Source organism: Elephantulus edwardii, unplaced genomic scaffold, assembly GCF_000299155.1.
Source record: "Elephantulus edwardii isolate Elephantulus edwardi_28Jun2011 unplaced genomic scaffold, EleEdw1.0 scaffold00136, whole genome shotgun sequence".
NCBI classification, from domain to species: domain Eukaryota; kingdom Metazoa; phylum Chordata; class Mammalia; order Macroscelidea; family Macroscelididae; genus Elephantulus; species Elephantulus edwardii.
Window position 1 is genome coordinate 4,427,341 of NW_006399886.1, and position 18,032 is coordinate 4,445,372.

The following is an 18,032-nucleotide window of genomic DNA, read 5'->3' on the forward strand; positions in this document are numbered from 1 at the left end:
GAAAGTAAGTAATACTGATTCTTTCTCAGAAATTATCATCTAAGAAATTGAAACTAGGACCATGTTAATCAAATTTTCATTGCCTTTCATTAGATTATCACTCATAGTGACACTTTTTGGTCAGAGTATAGCTGCTGCATGGGCTTTCTTTCCGACTTTGTAAGTCTGTACAGAAATGGATTTTTCTCCCATGGAATAGATGGTGGATTTGAACTGCTATTTGGTTAGCAGATTAAGATGAACTGATACTGTGTATGTAACAGTGAACTCAACTATATCAGAAATGGTGAGGATGGCACAGGACAGGCAGGGTGCAGATTTTGTTCATATCATTGCTTTGAATTGTAGTTAAATCAACGACATATAATCACAATAAAAACAACAGTGCTCTTACCCACTACACAACCAGGGTTTCTTGTTCATTCAGTTATGGATGTGAAACTGTATTCTGTATATGACAGTGTTCTGTATTTAATATTAATGTTTTCTCTCTCTATCTTTCCCTGCTTCTAGGACTATACTCACATCTCCATCGTGCTGGCAGTATGCGGTCCTGTTTAACCGATTCAATTATCCTTTTGAACTGGAAAAGGATTTACATATGAAGGGCAATTATACACTCTTCCAAGGATCTTTGCCTAATTATCCTGAATCATTGAAATGTTATCTTAGCAAAACTCCTGACCGAATGCCATCTGAAAGACACAAAACGGGAAGCCTGAAGAAGTACTACCTCTTGAATGCTGCCTCTCTTCTCCCAGTCCTGGCTCTGGAATTAAGGGATGGAGAAAAGGTGCTGGATCTGTGTGCTGCCCCAGGAGGCAAGTCGGTGGCTCTGCTGCAGTGTGCCTATCCAGGTAGATGGTGCCAATCGATCATGGGGATGGGAGTAGCGGTGTTTTCCTCCTCAGAAACTGACAACTTTAAAAAAAAAATTATTATTAAATTTTATTAGTTTTAATGAACATTTACAGAGATTTTGGGTTCTCATTCATTCATTGTTGCACTGTTTTCTCTACCCTCCTCCCCAGTTTGTTCTTCTCCCCCCCCCCCGATGTCTGTTTTAATTGTCCAGTTGTCGCAGTGCTTGTCAAAGCCAGTTCTGATTAATCTCCTTTGTCATTGTGTCCTTTGCCATTCCCTATCACTCCTCCCTGAGAGAGACTTCACCCTGATTCATAAGGAAAAGGGGATGGTGTATTCTCTTAGCTACTTCCTGCTGAAAAGGGACGCTGTGGGTTTCAGGGTGAAGATCTTCTCTCACTACTCTAAAGGGCCCCTCTGGCAGTAGGAAACACATAGACTATTATGGAGATTGATTTTGGAATTTAGATGCACTGTTATTAATTGTGCTTAGCCGTACATGTTCATATCCTTGAAGATGTATCATGGAGGTGTTGCAACCTAGAAGACACACATTTAACTAACAAGTTAAAAGTACATGAGTCAAAAATTAACAGGCAATAATATTCCGAGTAGAGGTTCTAGTAGTGGCACAAATCAAGTTACAGAGGGAAGGTGGTTCTTACAATAAAAGGCCTATAGACTAGCACTTCGCCTATTATAGTGTACAGGTTAGGAACCACAAGATGTAGAGGCTCAGCTATGTCATTTATGCTTCTTAAGTTCTGGAGCAAATTCCATCTACCACTGGGCTGTTTTACAACTTGGAAGTTCACATGCAGGGTAGAGGTGAAGTAAGGAACTGCTTATGAGGTTTTCTGTCCATTCCAACAACTAAGAGATAGTGAGAAGAGTTGGGACCTCAGAAGGCTTTTAGGACCAATTAGTAGGCTCTGTGTCCAGGAGAAAATGAATATATTTACCAGTAATGTTAATGCTCACCCACAGCTCTTCTGGGAGGATCCTTTGTTTCCAGCTGGGAGCTGGGGCCTGTCAGTCCTGTTTGCCACGAGGACCTGATGTAGGCCACCTTGGCCAAGTGTCCTTCAGAGCCACACTTAAAGCAAGTGAGTGGGAGCTTCCTCTCTACTCCCTTGCCTATCTGTGGCTCTCGTCTGTGACACTGTCTACTGAAGTGGCCCAGCTTTCCACACTGGAAGCAATTCTGACTTCCTTTATTACCTTTGGGTGGCACTGTATATGAGTTAAGACTTCCTTTTCCTGACACAGGCCCTAAACTGGCAGCAATAGCTGCCCCAATAATTTTGGCCATTCTCTGGTCTTTTCTCTTCCCTCTAGATCACAGTTGTTAAAAGAGGGAAAAATTTAAGCAAATGTATAACAAATAATTTTGAACATTATAATCTTTTAAGCTTACGGCTGGAACTATTAACAATATCATCATTTCCAGTCCAGAGATATATGTTCCAATATCATTTGTTTCCAAATACTTTTCATGGATATGGGGTGGGGGGCAAATGTAAAAAGCCTGAAAACTGTTGTTATGTGCCATAAACTCAACTATCACAGTGACCCTGGACATCAGATTCAAATGTATCCTGCTCCATCTTCACAGTCTCCAAAATGTTGCAGCATGTTTACAGTCACCGTGTCATTCTATCTTATTGAGGGTCTTCTTCTCTTCCTCTAACCCTTCACTTTCCCCAGTATGATTCCCCCCGCCCCCCCGATTGACCCTTCCTGGCAACATACCTACTGTATGTGGGACAGTTCCACTATCCTTTCCTCTAAGGAGCACCCTGGACAGATTTATTTGTTCTTTTGGCAGTCCGTGAAACTCAGTGTTCTTCTCCGACACCACAATTTAAAGGCATGGATTTTTCTTATGTCATCCTTATTAATCGTCCAACCTTTAATTTGCATAAGAAACAATTGAAAAGACCATGGCTAGGATTCAATGCACCTTAGTCTTTAAACTGACATTCTTGCTCATTAGCACTTTGGAAAGGTCCTTGAAGTAGGTTTACTAATTTAACACATCTTTTGATTGTTTTTACTACTGCTGCCATGAATTTTGATTGTGAATCCAAATAAAATAAAATAGTTAACAACTTCAATGTTTTCTCCCTCTGTCATGATGTTGCCTGTTGGCCCAGTGGTGAGAAGTTTTGTTTTCTTGATATACAAAGAGCTGACTTTAGAAAGAAAAGGGAAGAACATATTCAGTATTTCTGCAGGAACTCTTTTATATTTGAGAGGTTTTTGATTGATCTTCATGTGAATTTATCTTTAATGAAATAATTTAAGTACTATAATACTGAGTTCACTCCTTTTTAATATCAGTTGACCATAAAGTTATATAATATGTTGTTGTTAGGTGCCATCAAGCCGAGTATGACTAATCCTAACCTTATGAACAACAGAGTTGAACCTTGCCTTATCCTGTTCCATCCCACCATCTCCTGTATGCTCCAGTCCATCGTACAGTCACTGTGTCAATCCATCTGGCTGAAGGGCTCTCTTTCTCTAACCCTCTACCTTTCTCAGCATAATCTTTTTTCCAAGAATTGTCTCCTCCTGAACACATTCCCAAATTATGTAGTACTACCCAATAGAAAAAGAACTCAAAGCACATATATCATGTAAACTTTTGAACAGTCACATTAAAAAGGTAGAAACAATATATTAAAAGTTAATGCCACTGTGTTCTTACTCATAACAACCCCACATTTGGAGAGTAGAACTTCTCCTTAGACGTTTCAGAGCAGAGAGCTTTTGAAAGTAGATTGTAGGCTGATTGTCTGAAGTGAATCATGATGGTCCAGCCTGCCAGTCTTCCAGCTGATATGGACACTTTGCTCCATTTATACCATCCATTTATATCCAAAATATTACTTGATTATAGAACCAAAACAAAAATAACTAAAAAGATTTTTCATTTGTATTTTCTTAAAGTCTTCTGAATTGGTTTGTATTTTACACTGATAGCACATTTCAGTTCAGATAAGTCACAATTCAAGGGCTTATTAGTCATTATGTGGCAAGTGACAACAGTTCTAGAGGATGAAAACAGTTTTAATGGCCACAGTATTATCATAGTTGCTAGTTTAAAAATGTTGAGCTAAAAAAAAATGTTGAGCTATATGTGTATTAGGGAGTTCTTGTGGCCTACTAGTAAAGGAGTTGAGCTGAGAAAAATGGGCAATCTCCTCCCTTGGATCCAACTTGACAGTACATAATAACAGCAACAACATACATATATTATGGATATCATTTTCATGTATGCACATATGCATAAGAAGCTCTGACAGTGTACTCCATAGATTGTTGCACTGCTAAACCAAAACTGTTACTTGTCTGGCAGTTGGAATCCACCAGCCACTCTGAGGGAGAAAGATGGGAAGTCGCCTTCCATGTAATTTACAGCCTTGGAAAACCTAGTAGAAGTTCATCTGAATTGATTCCAAGTCATTGGCAATGATTTGAGTTCATACATGCATATTATTTTTATTTAATGATGCGTTGTTGTTGTTAGGTGCAGTCGAGTCGTTGACGACTCATAGCGACCCCTTGAATTAAAGATCTGAACACTTGTTTAACTTTAATCATTTCTTCATGTTCATAGAGTTTCTGGAGGCAAGTTGTTTTGAAAGTGGATGCCACTCCTGCTTCCAAGCTTGTTATAATTGGGGGGCTTCACCAAACACTGTCGACTATGGGTAACCATTATTGCATGTGACACGTCAGTGTCACAGAGTTTATAATCACAGCAACCTTGAATTATCTCTGTACAGCAAATGGACAGACCAGTGCTATACCACTTAGAAGAATGTTTAACCAAAAACAATTAAAACTAGGCCTGAGGGCTGCAAACTAAAATCACCCGCCTTTAGCTTGGTGGCATAATTTTCTATCTACTAGGACAACAGAGTTCTCTAGTTGTTGTTGTTTGTTGTTATGTGCTGTCGAGTCACTTGCGACTCATAGCAACCCTATGTACAACAGCCCTAAACTCTGCTCTGTCCTGTGCCAATCTCACTGTCTCTGACACACCCATCCTAATTACCCCGAATCAGTCCATCTCCTAGAGGGTCTTCCCCCCCTCGCCTGCCCTCCACCCTTCCAAGCATGATGTCCTTCTTCAAGGACTGGTCTCTCCTTACAACATGACCAAAGTATGTCAGAAGAAGCCTCAGAATCCTTGCCTCCAAGGAGCAGCTCGGTTTAACCCTCTCCAGGATGAATCTGTTTGTTTTCTTAGCAGTCCATGGTACCCTCAATACTCTTCTCCAACATCAAAGCTCAAAGGCATCAATTCTACTTCTATCCTTCCTAGTAATTGTCCAACTCACTGATACATAACAAGTGATTGCAAAGACCATGGCCTGTATCAGACGCACCTTAGTCTCCAGAGAGATACCATTGCTCTTCAGTACTTTGGAGAGGTCCCTAACAGAAGACTTTCCCATCATAATATGTCTTTTAATTTCCTGGCTCCTGGTGCCAAGAGTGTTGACTGTGAAGCCAAGCAAACTAAAGCCGGGAAAAATCTCATTCTCTTCACTGTCCATCCTGATGCTGCCAATTGGCCCAGTGGTGAGAATCTTTGTCTTCTTGACATCGAGCCTCAATCCATATTGAAGGCTGCAGTCCTTGACCCTCTGCAGTAAGCATTTCATGTCCTCCTCAGTTTCAGCAAGCAGGGTTTTGTCATCTGCATAATGCAGATTGTTGATAGATCTTCCAGCAATCTTGACCCCACATTTCTCCTCATAGAGCCCAGCCTCCTAGATAATCTGTTCTGCATACAGGTTGAAAAGGTATGGAGACAGCACACCTGGCGTACACCTTTCCCAATTTTGAGCCATGCAGTGTTTCCTTGCTCTGTTCTGATGACTGCCTCTTGGTCCAAGTATAGGTTTTGCATTAGCATGATCAAGTGTTCTAGTATTTCCATTCTTCTGAGAGTCAGCCACAATTTGTTATGATTCACACAGTCAAACACCTTTGCATAATCAATGAAGCACAGATAGACATTCCTCTGGTACTCCCTGGTAGGTGCTGTTAAATCATAGACGACTATAGCAACCCTATGAACCCGAACCCTGAACACTTGTATATCTTTTCATCATTTCTCCACATTCATAGAGTTTCTGGAGGCAAGCTATTTCAGAAGTGGATGCCACTCATGCTTCCACACTTGTTTTACTCCCAGAGCTCCACCAAACACTGTCCACCATGGGTAACCAGTATATCATTTATTTAGTAATGATATAGGATGTTTTAAAGAATTCACATTTTTCTGGATGTGGTGGTGGTGGTGTTATGTGCTGTTGAGTCACCTGCTACTCCTAGTGACTGTATGCAATAGCTCCAAACTATTTCCTGAGCCTGTCTCACTGTCTCTGACAGGCCTACCTTTATTATCCAAGTTACTGTCAGTCCATCTCATCCAGGGTCTTTCTCTTCTGCATTGCACCTCCACCCTTCCAAGCATGATATCTTTCTTTAAGCATTGGCCCCTCCTGGAAACATGCCCAATGAATGTGAGAAGGAGCTTCAAAATCCTTGCCTCCAATGAGCAGCTTGGGTTCACCTTCTCCAGGGCAGACCTGTTTGTTCTCTTGACAGTACATATGATGTTCAGTATTCTTCTCCAGCACCACAGCTCAATGGCATTGATTCTTCTTCTATTATCTATAGTCAGTGTCCAGGCCTCTGATGAACAGCAAAGAATTGTGAAGACCTTGGACTGGATCAGAAGCACATTTGTCTCTAGACTGATACCATTGCTCTTCAGCACTCTGGGGAGGTCCCTGAGAGCAGATTTACTTAATGTAATTTATCTTTTGATTTCCTTGCTGTTGATGCCAAGAGTATTGGTTATGCAGCCAAGCAATCTCAATCTCTTCTCCATCTATCGTGGTGCTGCCAACTGGCTCAATGGTGAGAATCTTTGTTTTCTTGATGCTGAGCTTCAATCCATACTGAAGATTGCAGTCCTTGACCTTCATCAGCAAATGCTTCATTTCCTCCTTATTTTTAGCCAAGCAAGTTTGTGTCATCTGCATAACATAGGTTGTTGAAAGTCTTTTTCTAGTCCTGGTGCCACATTCATCATAAAGCCCATCCTCCCGAATGATCTGTTCTGCTTATAGATTGAAATGATATGGGCACAGCATGCATCCATGACATTCTCCTTTCCTGATTTTGAACCATGCAGCTTTTCCGTGCTCTGTTCTGAGGACTGCTTCCTGATCCAAATATATGTTTCACATAAGCACATTCAGGTATTCTGGAACTTCCATTCTTCTCAAGGTTAACCACAATTTGTTGTGATCCACACAGTCAAAATGCTTTTGTATAGTCAATGAAACAAAGATAGACATTCCTCTGGTACTCTCTTCTTTCAGCCAAGATTCACCTGACATTGGATCAAGTGCCACATGGCCTCTTCTAAACTCAGCTTACACTCCTGGCAGTTCTTTGTCAATGTACTTATTCCAGCCATTCTTGGAAAATCTTCAGCAGCTTCATGCTTGCGTGTGGTATTACTGATATTGTTTGATAATTTCCACATCCTGATTAAATAAGTTCATCGTCAATTTTGTTGTTTTGTTTTGTTTTCTTTTCTCATGGTTTTGTTATCAGTTGACTAAAATGCTGAGAAAACTAGTTCACAAAGATGAGAAGATGGAATTGTGGTCTCATTAATTCATTGAGCAGCTTATTGGTATGTGTCATCAAGTGGCAGGCAACTCATAGCTGAACCCCTAGTGGATTTTCAGAGACTGTAAATCATACAGGAGTACGTTTCTCAACTTTATTCAATAGAACAGCTGGTGGAGTTTAACTGTGTGCTTTGAGGTCAGCAATGCAACTTCTAAACCATGACAGTTACTTTTGAATTATTGCCTGAATTTGTCATAGTGATCTTTCATCAGGCATAATTTCTATTTTATTTTTATGTTGTTGAAGATAAAGAATTAGGAACTATTTCAGTTGGGAGGGAAATGTGTTGCTTAGTTGCCAGCTTTATTCACTTTGACAGTTAGTGATGTGCTGAGCGGCCCGTGTTTTGTTTTCTGGAGGTGTCTGCACTCTGGCACAACTTAACCTTAGTGAGATTCGGTATTGGTGAGGAGCTTGCTTTTGTTTGTGCAGTTTGTGAAGGGCCACTGTGAATGATGCTCTGACTAGAGGTATTCTCTTCCTTTAGAATTACTTGAGAAGGTCATCTGATCATTTATTCTTCTGAAAACATCTAAATCTGTCCACCCTCAAAAATGTTTCTATGTATTTCTAAGCCAAAATCAAATACATTGAATTGATTCTGACTCAAAGTCACCCAATAGAATAGAGTTATTCCATAGAGTTCTCGAGACTTGTGTCTTTATAGAAGCAGATTGCTTCCTCTCTTTTTTGTGGAGCAGTTGGTGAGGTCTAATAGCCCACTTTTCACTTAGCAGTCTAATGTTTAACCAACCCACGAGGGTGCATGTACATTCTAGTATTAAAAGAGTGGGAGCAGCATGAGAATGGCTGAGCTGGACCTCACAAAAGGGAACAGGTCCCCATCAAGAACATCCACATTATGAAATCAATCCTCATAAGGTCAGTCATGGCCTCCATGCTCCCACACCTACTTCTAATTCCATACCAATCATACTGTTCTACTCTAGGACCTGAAACATGTTGCAGTGGCCACACAGATCTCACAGAGCCTTACTTACAATTATGGGGTTTATTAGAACTGGTTCCAATACAAGTTGGCAAGAAGATATAATTCTTCAGCCCATGCAGCTTCTTCTGCATGTTCTCAGATCATTTTGACCTTCAGCCTCACAACTTAGGTCAGTATTACCAAGTTCCTTTAGACTTGCCAATTACAGCTTCTTTTCTCTTTCAGTAAGCTTGGGCAATGGCCCCAGGCACTGACTCTATGGGGCAGCAGTTCCAAGTCTGCTCTGCATCAGGTAGGTCTCTGGTTCTCTGCTGAGGCTGCAGCTGCACTGTGGATCCCAGTCTGACTAGTGCAGCCGTCTATCTCTGGCCCTGAAGGACGCATGCTGAACACTCTACCCAGTTTAAAGACTTCTAGTTTATTTCTTCCTTTGAGAGAATCTCCAGTTGAAATAGAACAAATTTTAGAAATTAAAAATGTAAATCCTTTCATTTGTAATACATGCAACTTTTGGGATTCTGGTTTCAAAGTCTGTTATTGATGTTTTCTGCATGAGAAATCTTCTGTGAGAGATACTTATTTTATAATTTGAGCTGAGGTTTTACTACATTGTGAGCTATGTAAGGAAAGAGCCTTGATAGTGCAATATTCAAAGTGCTTATGTACTAGCAGAATGGCTAATAGTTGGGCTTCAGGACAAAGATGTGACTGTCAGCTTCCATAAAGATTGCTTCCTCAGAAACTTTATGGGGCAGTTCTAGGAGTCCTGTAATGTTGCTGCTTATCAGAATCCCCTCAATAGTAATGAGTGTTATAATTAGGATTTGTTTTTACTTTCCCTTATTCTGTGTTTTTTGTTTTTTGGGGTTTTTTTTGTTAGTATTCTTATTTTGTCTGTTACAAGGATAGGTTTTTAAATTTGGGCATACAGTTTTTAGTATTGAATAAGGTGGAAAAGAAATGCCAGATATGGCCACTATAACTTTAAAGAGAGAACATTTTCATCCTAAATTAGTAGATGGGTGAGTATTTTACATGTATGGAAAGTGTTTTGATTAGGAACCCAAGGGCAAGCTGGTATATCCTCAGAGTGTAATGATTCTTACATCAAGGGCAATGAACTATAACCGTATTCCAAATCAAGTGGCTTTTCATCTAAGTAGAACCAATGGTAAAGGTTTGCTAAGAAGTACAGATGTCTTCATGCTGATGCGTAAAGCCTAAATTAGGTTAGCTACAGTGCTTGAATTTGGGATGCAAGAGTAATCCTAATCAAAGCTTTTATAGGCAAAACATAAATGATGGCTGCACTAATTGAGCATTTATCTACCAAATTTCTTTAGAGCACTGGCTTTTATTCTGGACCAAATGGCTCACAGCTCATGTTTTTGAATGATTAAAAAAAATACTTTTCTGTCAGTCCAAGTGTTCCCACCTGCTAGCACAGTGTTATGTCAAGCACAGCTTTTGTGAATCCTGGTTTTGACTGAGAAGAAGCAGTTATGATTAAAAAGAAAGCATTGTGTAGTGGATGACCCAGCTTGGTGGAGTGACTTGGTCCAGTGTCTCGCTGAGGGTTGTATCTGCTGACTGTATGAGCCCTTAGCCTTCTGCTGCCATTTCACAGGAGACATAGAGCTGACCGTATTCCTGTGGGGGAGATACTGCTTGGGGTCGTCTCTGTATAGGCAAAGCCTCAGCTGGTTGGGAAACAGGCTTCTTTAGGGGGGGCACTTCCCTAGTTCACAGCAGGCAGTAGCGTTTGTAGCTAAGGAGAGAGGCAGAGGTGATGGGAGAAGTTATTTTCCTACTGTATGCTATTTGTTGTTGGTTTATTGATCCTTGCCTGTCTGCAGGTCCTTTCTTCCCTTTCCTCTGTTTCCTGATATAGAGGCTCTTAGCCAAGCCCCATTTATTTTTTATTTTTTGTATTTGTGTAAAATGTTGAGGTGGGAGACAATCTGTTTGTGCCAATAGAATTCTGCCTGCATGTCTTCTTTGTTGTTGTTGTTGTTAGGTGCTATCAAGTCAAGTATGACTCATGGTGGTTTTATGAATAACAGATCTGACTTCTGTCCTACTCTGTGCCATCTTCACCCTTCCTGACACCCATTGCGGCAGTTACTGTGTCAGTCCACTTGATTGAGGGTCTTCTCCTTCACCAACTCTCCATCCTTCCAAGCATGATGTACTCTCTCCAAGGAGTAGCCTCTCCTAGCAACATCCCCGAAGTATGGTAGGCAAAGCCTCATCATTCTTGCCTCCAAAGAGCACTCTGGATGCACCCTCTCCAAGACACATTTGTTTATTCTTTTGGAAGTTCATTGTTCAATTCTCTTCTTGAATACCACAGCTTAAAGGAATCAATTCCTTTTCTGTCATTCTTTGGCAAGTAATTGTAAAGACCAACTTGGCATGTGTTACATGTTCCAAGTGGTTACTATTTTTATTATTACTTCAAAGAAGATACTATTTGTTCCATTAATAGCTTCCTTGAGGTAATAATAAAAATAGTAGCCACTTGGAACATGTAATACATGCCAGCATCTGTTAAGCACATTTTGGAAATGTGTTTTTCTTTATTTTCCCATTTTTTTTCAATTATTAATTTTAATGGAAGCTTACAGAGACTTTGGATTTCCATTCATTCATTGTTACGCTTTTCTCTTTGCCCACCTCTCCCCCGAGTTCATTCTTCTCTTTGAAGAGTAAAAGAAAAATTCTTTCATTGTTATACAATCCCTCCCCCAATCCACTTCACTATGCAGCCTTTGACCTTTTTTAATAGTCTCTGATTCCAACATCATATGTTGTGCTATACTGTGAAAGTTTTTCTGAAGCCTTAGAGCTCTGAGGAATAGCATGTGGGCAATTCTTAGCATGTACCATCTCATTTAAACCTTAAACTCCTTGTGAGTTGGGCATTACTATGATTATTTTTTTTAAATTTTTAAAAAATTTTTTTGTGTGTGTACTGTCAAATTGGATCTGACTGGTACAGGAGGAGACTGCCCCTCCTTCTCCAGCAGAGCATCTGGTGGATTTGAACTGCTTACCTCTGGGATTGCATTGCAGCTTCTTGCCACTAGGCCACCAGATCTCCCTTACTGTGATTATTTTTAAGGTGACTGAGGTAAAGGGAAGTTAACTGAGTTGCCCAAGGGAGGAACAGAGGTAGGATTTGAACTCTGGTTTTCCTGATGTCCTCATGAGCTGAGTTCTACCACTGTTGCTCTATTGCTCACTTTTCTAACTTCCTCTGTCAGATGTCTTCCTGAGGATAGGAGTCTGTAGCCATGAGCACTGTGCTTAGTCCTTAGCAGAAACTATGGGGTCAAGTGTATTTTAATTTATTATCAACTAAGTTTTAATGAACTCACTGATACTCCTTTTGCTTTTTAATTTAACAAAAAATTTTGAAGGCTATTATTTAATGTGTACATGTGTGCACACACGCATTGCTTCTAGATAACTCGAAGAAGTGTTACTATTCATCCTTACAATTCACTTTTAGCAACTTACTTTTTAGAATATAGGATAATATTGTCATTTTGACTCCAATGGAGAATGGGCTGAGTTGGAAATAAGGCTATTTAAAAAATATAATAATGTGCAATAGTGAATGAATGGAAATCCAAATTCTCTGTACTCTGTCACTAAAATCTCAATTAAAAATGAAAAAAGAAGATAGAAATGAAAAATGAACGTGCAAAACCCAAAATATAATAAAATAACTGAGTGAATGAAACTCAGTAGTTGCGTTTTAATACTTATCAATCCTTTTCCTAGAGCAAAGGCAGATGTTTTTTTTTTCTGAGTTGTTAAGTTTACCCTATTTTCTATGTAAATGAAAAAAAAAAAAGAACAACCCAAAACACACCAGAATTTGGTTTCTTTTTAAAAATTTAAAGATTAAAGTAATTCTATCCCAATAAGTATATGTGTATCTTTGAAATTTGAATTGTGGTACTTTATAGCATATTTTTAAAACTATAACCAACGTAAGACTACTTCAAATAAAGTTCAAATCAAAGAAAAAATAACAATATAGCACAAAGCTGTATTTCAGCTGGGGGCTATTTTAAAATGCTGAACTGAGAATCTTGATGAAAGCTATAATTTAATGAAAAGCTGTGTTGATTTTCATTGGTTAAGATCTAAATAGTCTTTATTATATGCCATGTTTCAGATCAAGTCAGGCAGATTTAGTAATCACATACTGTGTGACGGCAGTAGAAGGTGAGAGTGAATCTGTGAGAGGTACAGGAATGACTAAAGACATCTTTGTTTCTGCAATAAGACATACTTCTTTTCTGAAAACAACTTAAAGAATAGTAATTATAACAAAAGAAACTCTTTTAAAATATATAAAAACTCTCCCCATTCTCAGTAGCCAAAATCTTAATAAGTGTGGGGAAGCTAGATGCTACTGGATCTCCCATGGACTGCCAAAAGAATAAGCACATATGTCTTGGAGACAGTACAAGCAGAGAGCCCCTTGGAGACAAAGAGAGAAAACTTCATCTCACATACTTTGGGCATGTTGCTTGGAGAGACTATTCCTTAGAGAAGGACATCATGCTTCGAAAAGTGGAGGGTTAGCAAAAGAGAGGAAACGCCTTAACTAGATATATTGAAAAAGTGACTGCAGCTATGCGCTTAAGTATGTCAGAAATGATGAGGATGGCACAGGATAGGACGGGGTTCACATCTGTTATCTTCAACTCAGGAGCACCTAACACCAACAACAACAGTAGTAGCTGCAGCAGCTAAGTAGATCATTGAACCTGGGTCGGTTATTTTTTGTTGATCTTTTGGTGCTGACTGTTCTTTTTGATTTTTCTTAACCTGAGAATATTTACATGTTGCTTTTCTCTGCTTCATGAACATGCAGATATAGAACATAAAGATGAAGACTATATCTAATAAAAAAATTTTCTGTAAACCATGAGAGACACAGGGATAAACCAAGAAGAAATTTAACTCTTAGGTGATGCAGGAAATTGACTATATTCTGCATTGTTGCAGGAGGGAGCAGAACAGAATTACATCTTGGAATTTTATAATCATGATTAAATCGCTATCATTGTTGTTAGATCTCATCAACTCAAGTACAGTTCATAGCAACCCAATAAACAGCAGATCTGAATTCTGCTCTATCCTGTGCGAGCCTCACTATCTCTGACACCCTTGAGCCCTTTGTTGAAGTCACTTTGTCAATCTACATGGTCTTCTCTTTTACAGTCCTTCCACCTTTCAAAGTATGATGTCCCTTTCCAAGGATAGCCTCACCTAGCAACATGTCCAAAGTATATGAGAAGAAGCTTTATCTCTTTGCCTCCAAGGAGCACTCTGGCTGAATTTTCTTTAAGATATATCTGTTCGTTCTTTTGGCGGTCTATGGGATATTCAGTACTCACCTGCAACACTACCACTCAAAGGCATCAGTTTTCTCCTGTCATCTTTATTCATTGTCCAGTTCTCACTAGTGAAGAAAGTGATTGAAAAGATCATGGTTTGAATCCGGTGCACCTTAGTCCTCATACTAACATCATTGCTTCTCAGTAATTTGGAGAGGGCAATGAATGCATACTTTCCTAGTACAGTACTGATCTTCTGACTGCTGAAACAAAGTGTATTGATTGTGGATCCAAGTAAGATAAAGTCATTGAAAGTTTCATTATTTTATCCATTTATTACCTTGCTTATGGTCTAGTGGTGAGAATTTTTTGTTTTCTTGACATTGAGATGCAATCCATATTGAAGACTGAAGGGTTTGATCTTCTGCAGCAAATGTTTCAGGTCTTCATCACTTTCAGCAAGCAAGATTGTATCACCAATGTAACAGCTTATTGATGAGCCTTCTTCCAATCCTGATGCCATGTTCTTCTTCATGGAATATATCTTCTGGAATAATTTACTTGGCAAACAGGTTGATCAGGAATGGAGAAAAGATCCAACCTTGATGCATGCCTTTTAAAATTTTTAAACCATGTGGTATTTCCTTGTTCTGTTTTCACAACAGCTTCTTGCTCTAGGTATAGGTTTCATATGAGCACAAGTGTTCTGGGATTCCCATTGTTAACCATAATTTGTTATGCTTCATTCAGTCAAATTGCTTTGCATTGTCAACAAAGCACAAATAGACATTCTTCTGATAGTCTTTGCTTTCAGCCAGGGCCTATCTCACATCAGCAGTGATATCCCTGGTGCCACAACCTCTTCTAAATCCAGCTTGAATTTCAGGCAGTTCTCTAAGTATTCTTTAGTCATTTTAGATTAATCTTCAGCAGTATTTTGCTTGCATGGGATATTACTCCATAATGTCCATATGCTGTTGAATGACGTTTCTTGGAGATAGGAACAAATATGGATCTCTTCCAGTCAGTCAGCCAGGCAGCTGTCCTCAGAATTTTTTAGGATAGACTGATGAGCTGCGTCTGTCATTTAAAACATGTCAGTGGATATTACCTCAATTCCTGGGGCCCTTTATTATTCATTATTCAGCTCTAACAACTTCCTTCCTTACCTTATTTCCATAAATATTTCAGTGTCATCCAGTTCTTTTTGGTACAGTGATTCTCTGTATTCCTTCTATCTTCTTTTGATGCTTTCTGGGTCAGTCAGTCAAGATTTTGCCCATTGTTGTTGTTGAATTAACACTGATTCAATGCTTAATCACACAGAAGGAGATTGCCCATCCTTCTCCCACATAATTTTGGTTTTAAGCCTTATAAGCATGCACCTAAAAATATACTGTAACTGGAGGCTTGAATTTGTTTTTCAGTTCTGTCAGCTTGACAAATGCCGAGTGGATTCTTCCCTTTTTATTCTTCATTTTTAAGTCTCTGTATATTCCATTGTTATAGTTTATTTTACTCTCTTGAGATGTCCTTTGAAGTCTTTTGTTCAGCTCTTTTATTTCCATATCTCTTTGTTTTGGCTTCTCAGTCCACCAGTTGCTATGCGGGAGAAGGATGGACCATCTTCTCCCATATGATTAACTGCCTTTGAAAACCCACCAGAAGGTCAGCTATAGGTTGATTCTGACTCGATGGTACACAGCACAACAAACAACACATTGTGGTGCACTTTTCTTCTGACAACTATTTTGGTTTTTTCCTTTCTTTTCTGCATTGTAGTGTAACATTTTGCTCTCTTCATGGATGATATCTTTGATGTAATTCCACAATTTTTCTGGTGTTAGATCATTGGTGTTTAATGCTTCAAACACCAAAGTTTTCCAAATTGAAATACTTTTAATCTGTATATACTATTATAATGAGATTGTTTTAAAACCCCCAAATAATTGATTGTCATTGAGTGAGAAGGAGCTCAGGACTGACCCCAGCATGTTTTTTGGATGTTGTAATTGATCCAGGAAGAAATTGCCTTTCTCCCTGGAGCTGCTGATGGGTTTGAACCACCAAAGAGGCACTGCATTCCTACAGACTAGGCCATCAAAGCACCTTGTAAGGCTGTACTATTCTGAAAATAAAGAGATCTTAATAGTAACTGAAGAGAGAAGTCAGTTTACCTTCAAAGGAACAGCAGTTAGACTGAGAGTTGACTCTTGAGACTAAGAATGGAAAATGAAATTCAGGAAGATGATATATTCACTGTGATGAGAAAGATAACTGTCAGTCACAAAGTATATTCAACTGAAATATCCCAAAAGAACCAAAGTACATAGGTGCATCAACGTTCTTAGATGATAAAGGAGAAAGAAACCAAAGTATGAAAGATTGTAATCAGTCATTTTGGAGAAACAAGGAAATCCATTTAGATGGAATGTGAATTGCAAAATAATAAAGTAAACATAATGTCAACTATTGTGGGGAAAATTAACAGTTGACTCCAGAAAACAATTACATTTTGAGAGGATGTTAAAAAAAAATGTCAACCCAGATAGAATGCAAAGCACAATGACTTCTAAACTGGAAGGGGAGTATTGTAAGATATCCTTCTGTCTGTTTGGAAAGAATGAAGATTGATTTAATTTGTTGTTAGATGCTTGTGCATTGAGCATGACTCGTAGAGATCCTATAAACAACAGACCTGAACAGTTACCCCATCCTGTGCTGTCTCGTCATCTCTGACACTACTGAGCCCATGGCTGCAGTCAGCATGTCAAGCCACCCCATTTGGGGCTTTTCCTTTCCTTTGTTGACCTTCCATATTTCCAAAAATGATGTCTTTTCGAAGAAATAGCCTTGGCCAGCCTCATGTCCAGAGAATGAGTGTCAAAGCTTTACCATCTTTGCCTCCAAGGAGCTTTCTCCAAGATATGTTCATTTGTTCTTTTGGAAGTCCATAGGATATTCAGTACTCTTCTCCAACACCGTAACTCAAAGGCATCAGAGATTCTTCTCAAAGATTCTTCTGTCATTGTTAGTTATGCCGTTGTTAGTTATGTCATTGTTATGCGTAGGAGGTGATTGAGAAGACCATGGCCCAAATCAGGTACACTTTAATCCTCAAACTGACAACATTATTACTTTGGTATTTTGGAGAGGTCCTTGACCTGACAGTGGACTTACCCAATGCAATACTTACTTTAGATGTTTGGGTTGTTTGTTTGTTGTTTAATATGTGTGTCACCAATGAAATTGGCTCAGGATAGAGCAGGATTCTGAGCTGTTGTACAGAGTGGGGATGAGTCACAAGCTACTTGATGGTATATAACAACAGTCTGGCCTTGAGACTCCATAACTTCCTTTATCACCTGCCTGGAGGGGCCAGTTCACACAAAGCAAAAAGTATGAGAGTTTATTTCACTTCTCGGAATAGACTTTGACCTCAGAGAAAAGACAAGGAGGAGCCAGCCAATTATTTACTCTTCATTCATGCAAACCACAGTTTCTCTCAAAGCTCAAGAATTTTTAGCAGATGGGCACATATTTAGAGTCAGTCTAAGCTGTAGCCAGCTTGATTACGAGCCCCCCCCCCCTTTTTTTAATGTGCTTGGGTTAAGACAGCAGCTCTTCAACACCTGTTATGCTATCAGTACTCTCCTCAGTTAATCCTGCTCAGAAGCCAATTGTGCACATCCAGTCTGAAGACGGGCTGAGATCATCCACCTGTATTATCACATATGTGGTTCATGATAAATTATCACTCCACATGCGGCGGCACCCTGTGGGAAGCTCAGTGTCCTTCCTTTGTGCTGTCCAGAGCTCAGCCTTTCCTTATTCATCCTAATCCTTCTGGATTGTGTTTAGCAGGTACTGGCCTATTCTTTATTTTTTTAGGTTTGCTAATCTGTTCTAATAACTCAATTGTTGTTGTTAAGTACCCTCAAATCTAATACATATTCAGCAGATCTGAACCTGTCCTATCTTGTGCCATCTTCATTTTCTGATATACTTGAGCCTATTGGTGCAGTCACTATGTCAGTCCATCTCATTGAGGACCTCTGCCTCTTTCTTTGACCTTCCAGTTTTTTACCTAAGATGCCCCTTTTCAAGGAATGTTCTCTCTTAAC

At 39.3% G+C, this 18,032-nt stretch overlaps 1 protein-coding gene across 1 annotated transcript in view; it reads left to right on the forward strand.

Moving 5' to 3' along the window:
• NSUN3 (NOP2/Sun domain family, member 3) overlaps positions 1-18,032 on the forward strand; it is a 122,322-nt gene that overhangs the window by 32,213 nt on the left and 72,077 nt on the right. The window contains 1 exon segment of the mRNA XM_006894147.1: positions 514-857. Coding sequence (XP_006894209.1) covers positions 514-857 — 344 coding nt within the window.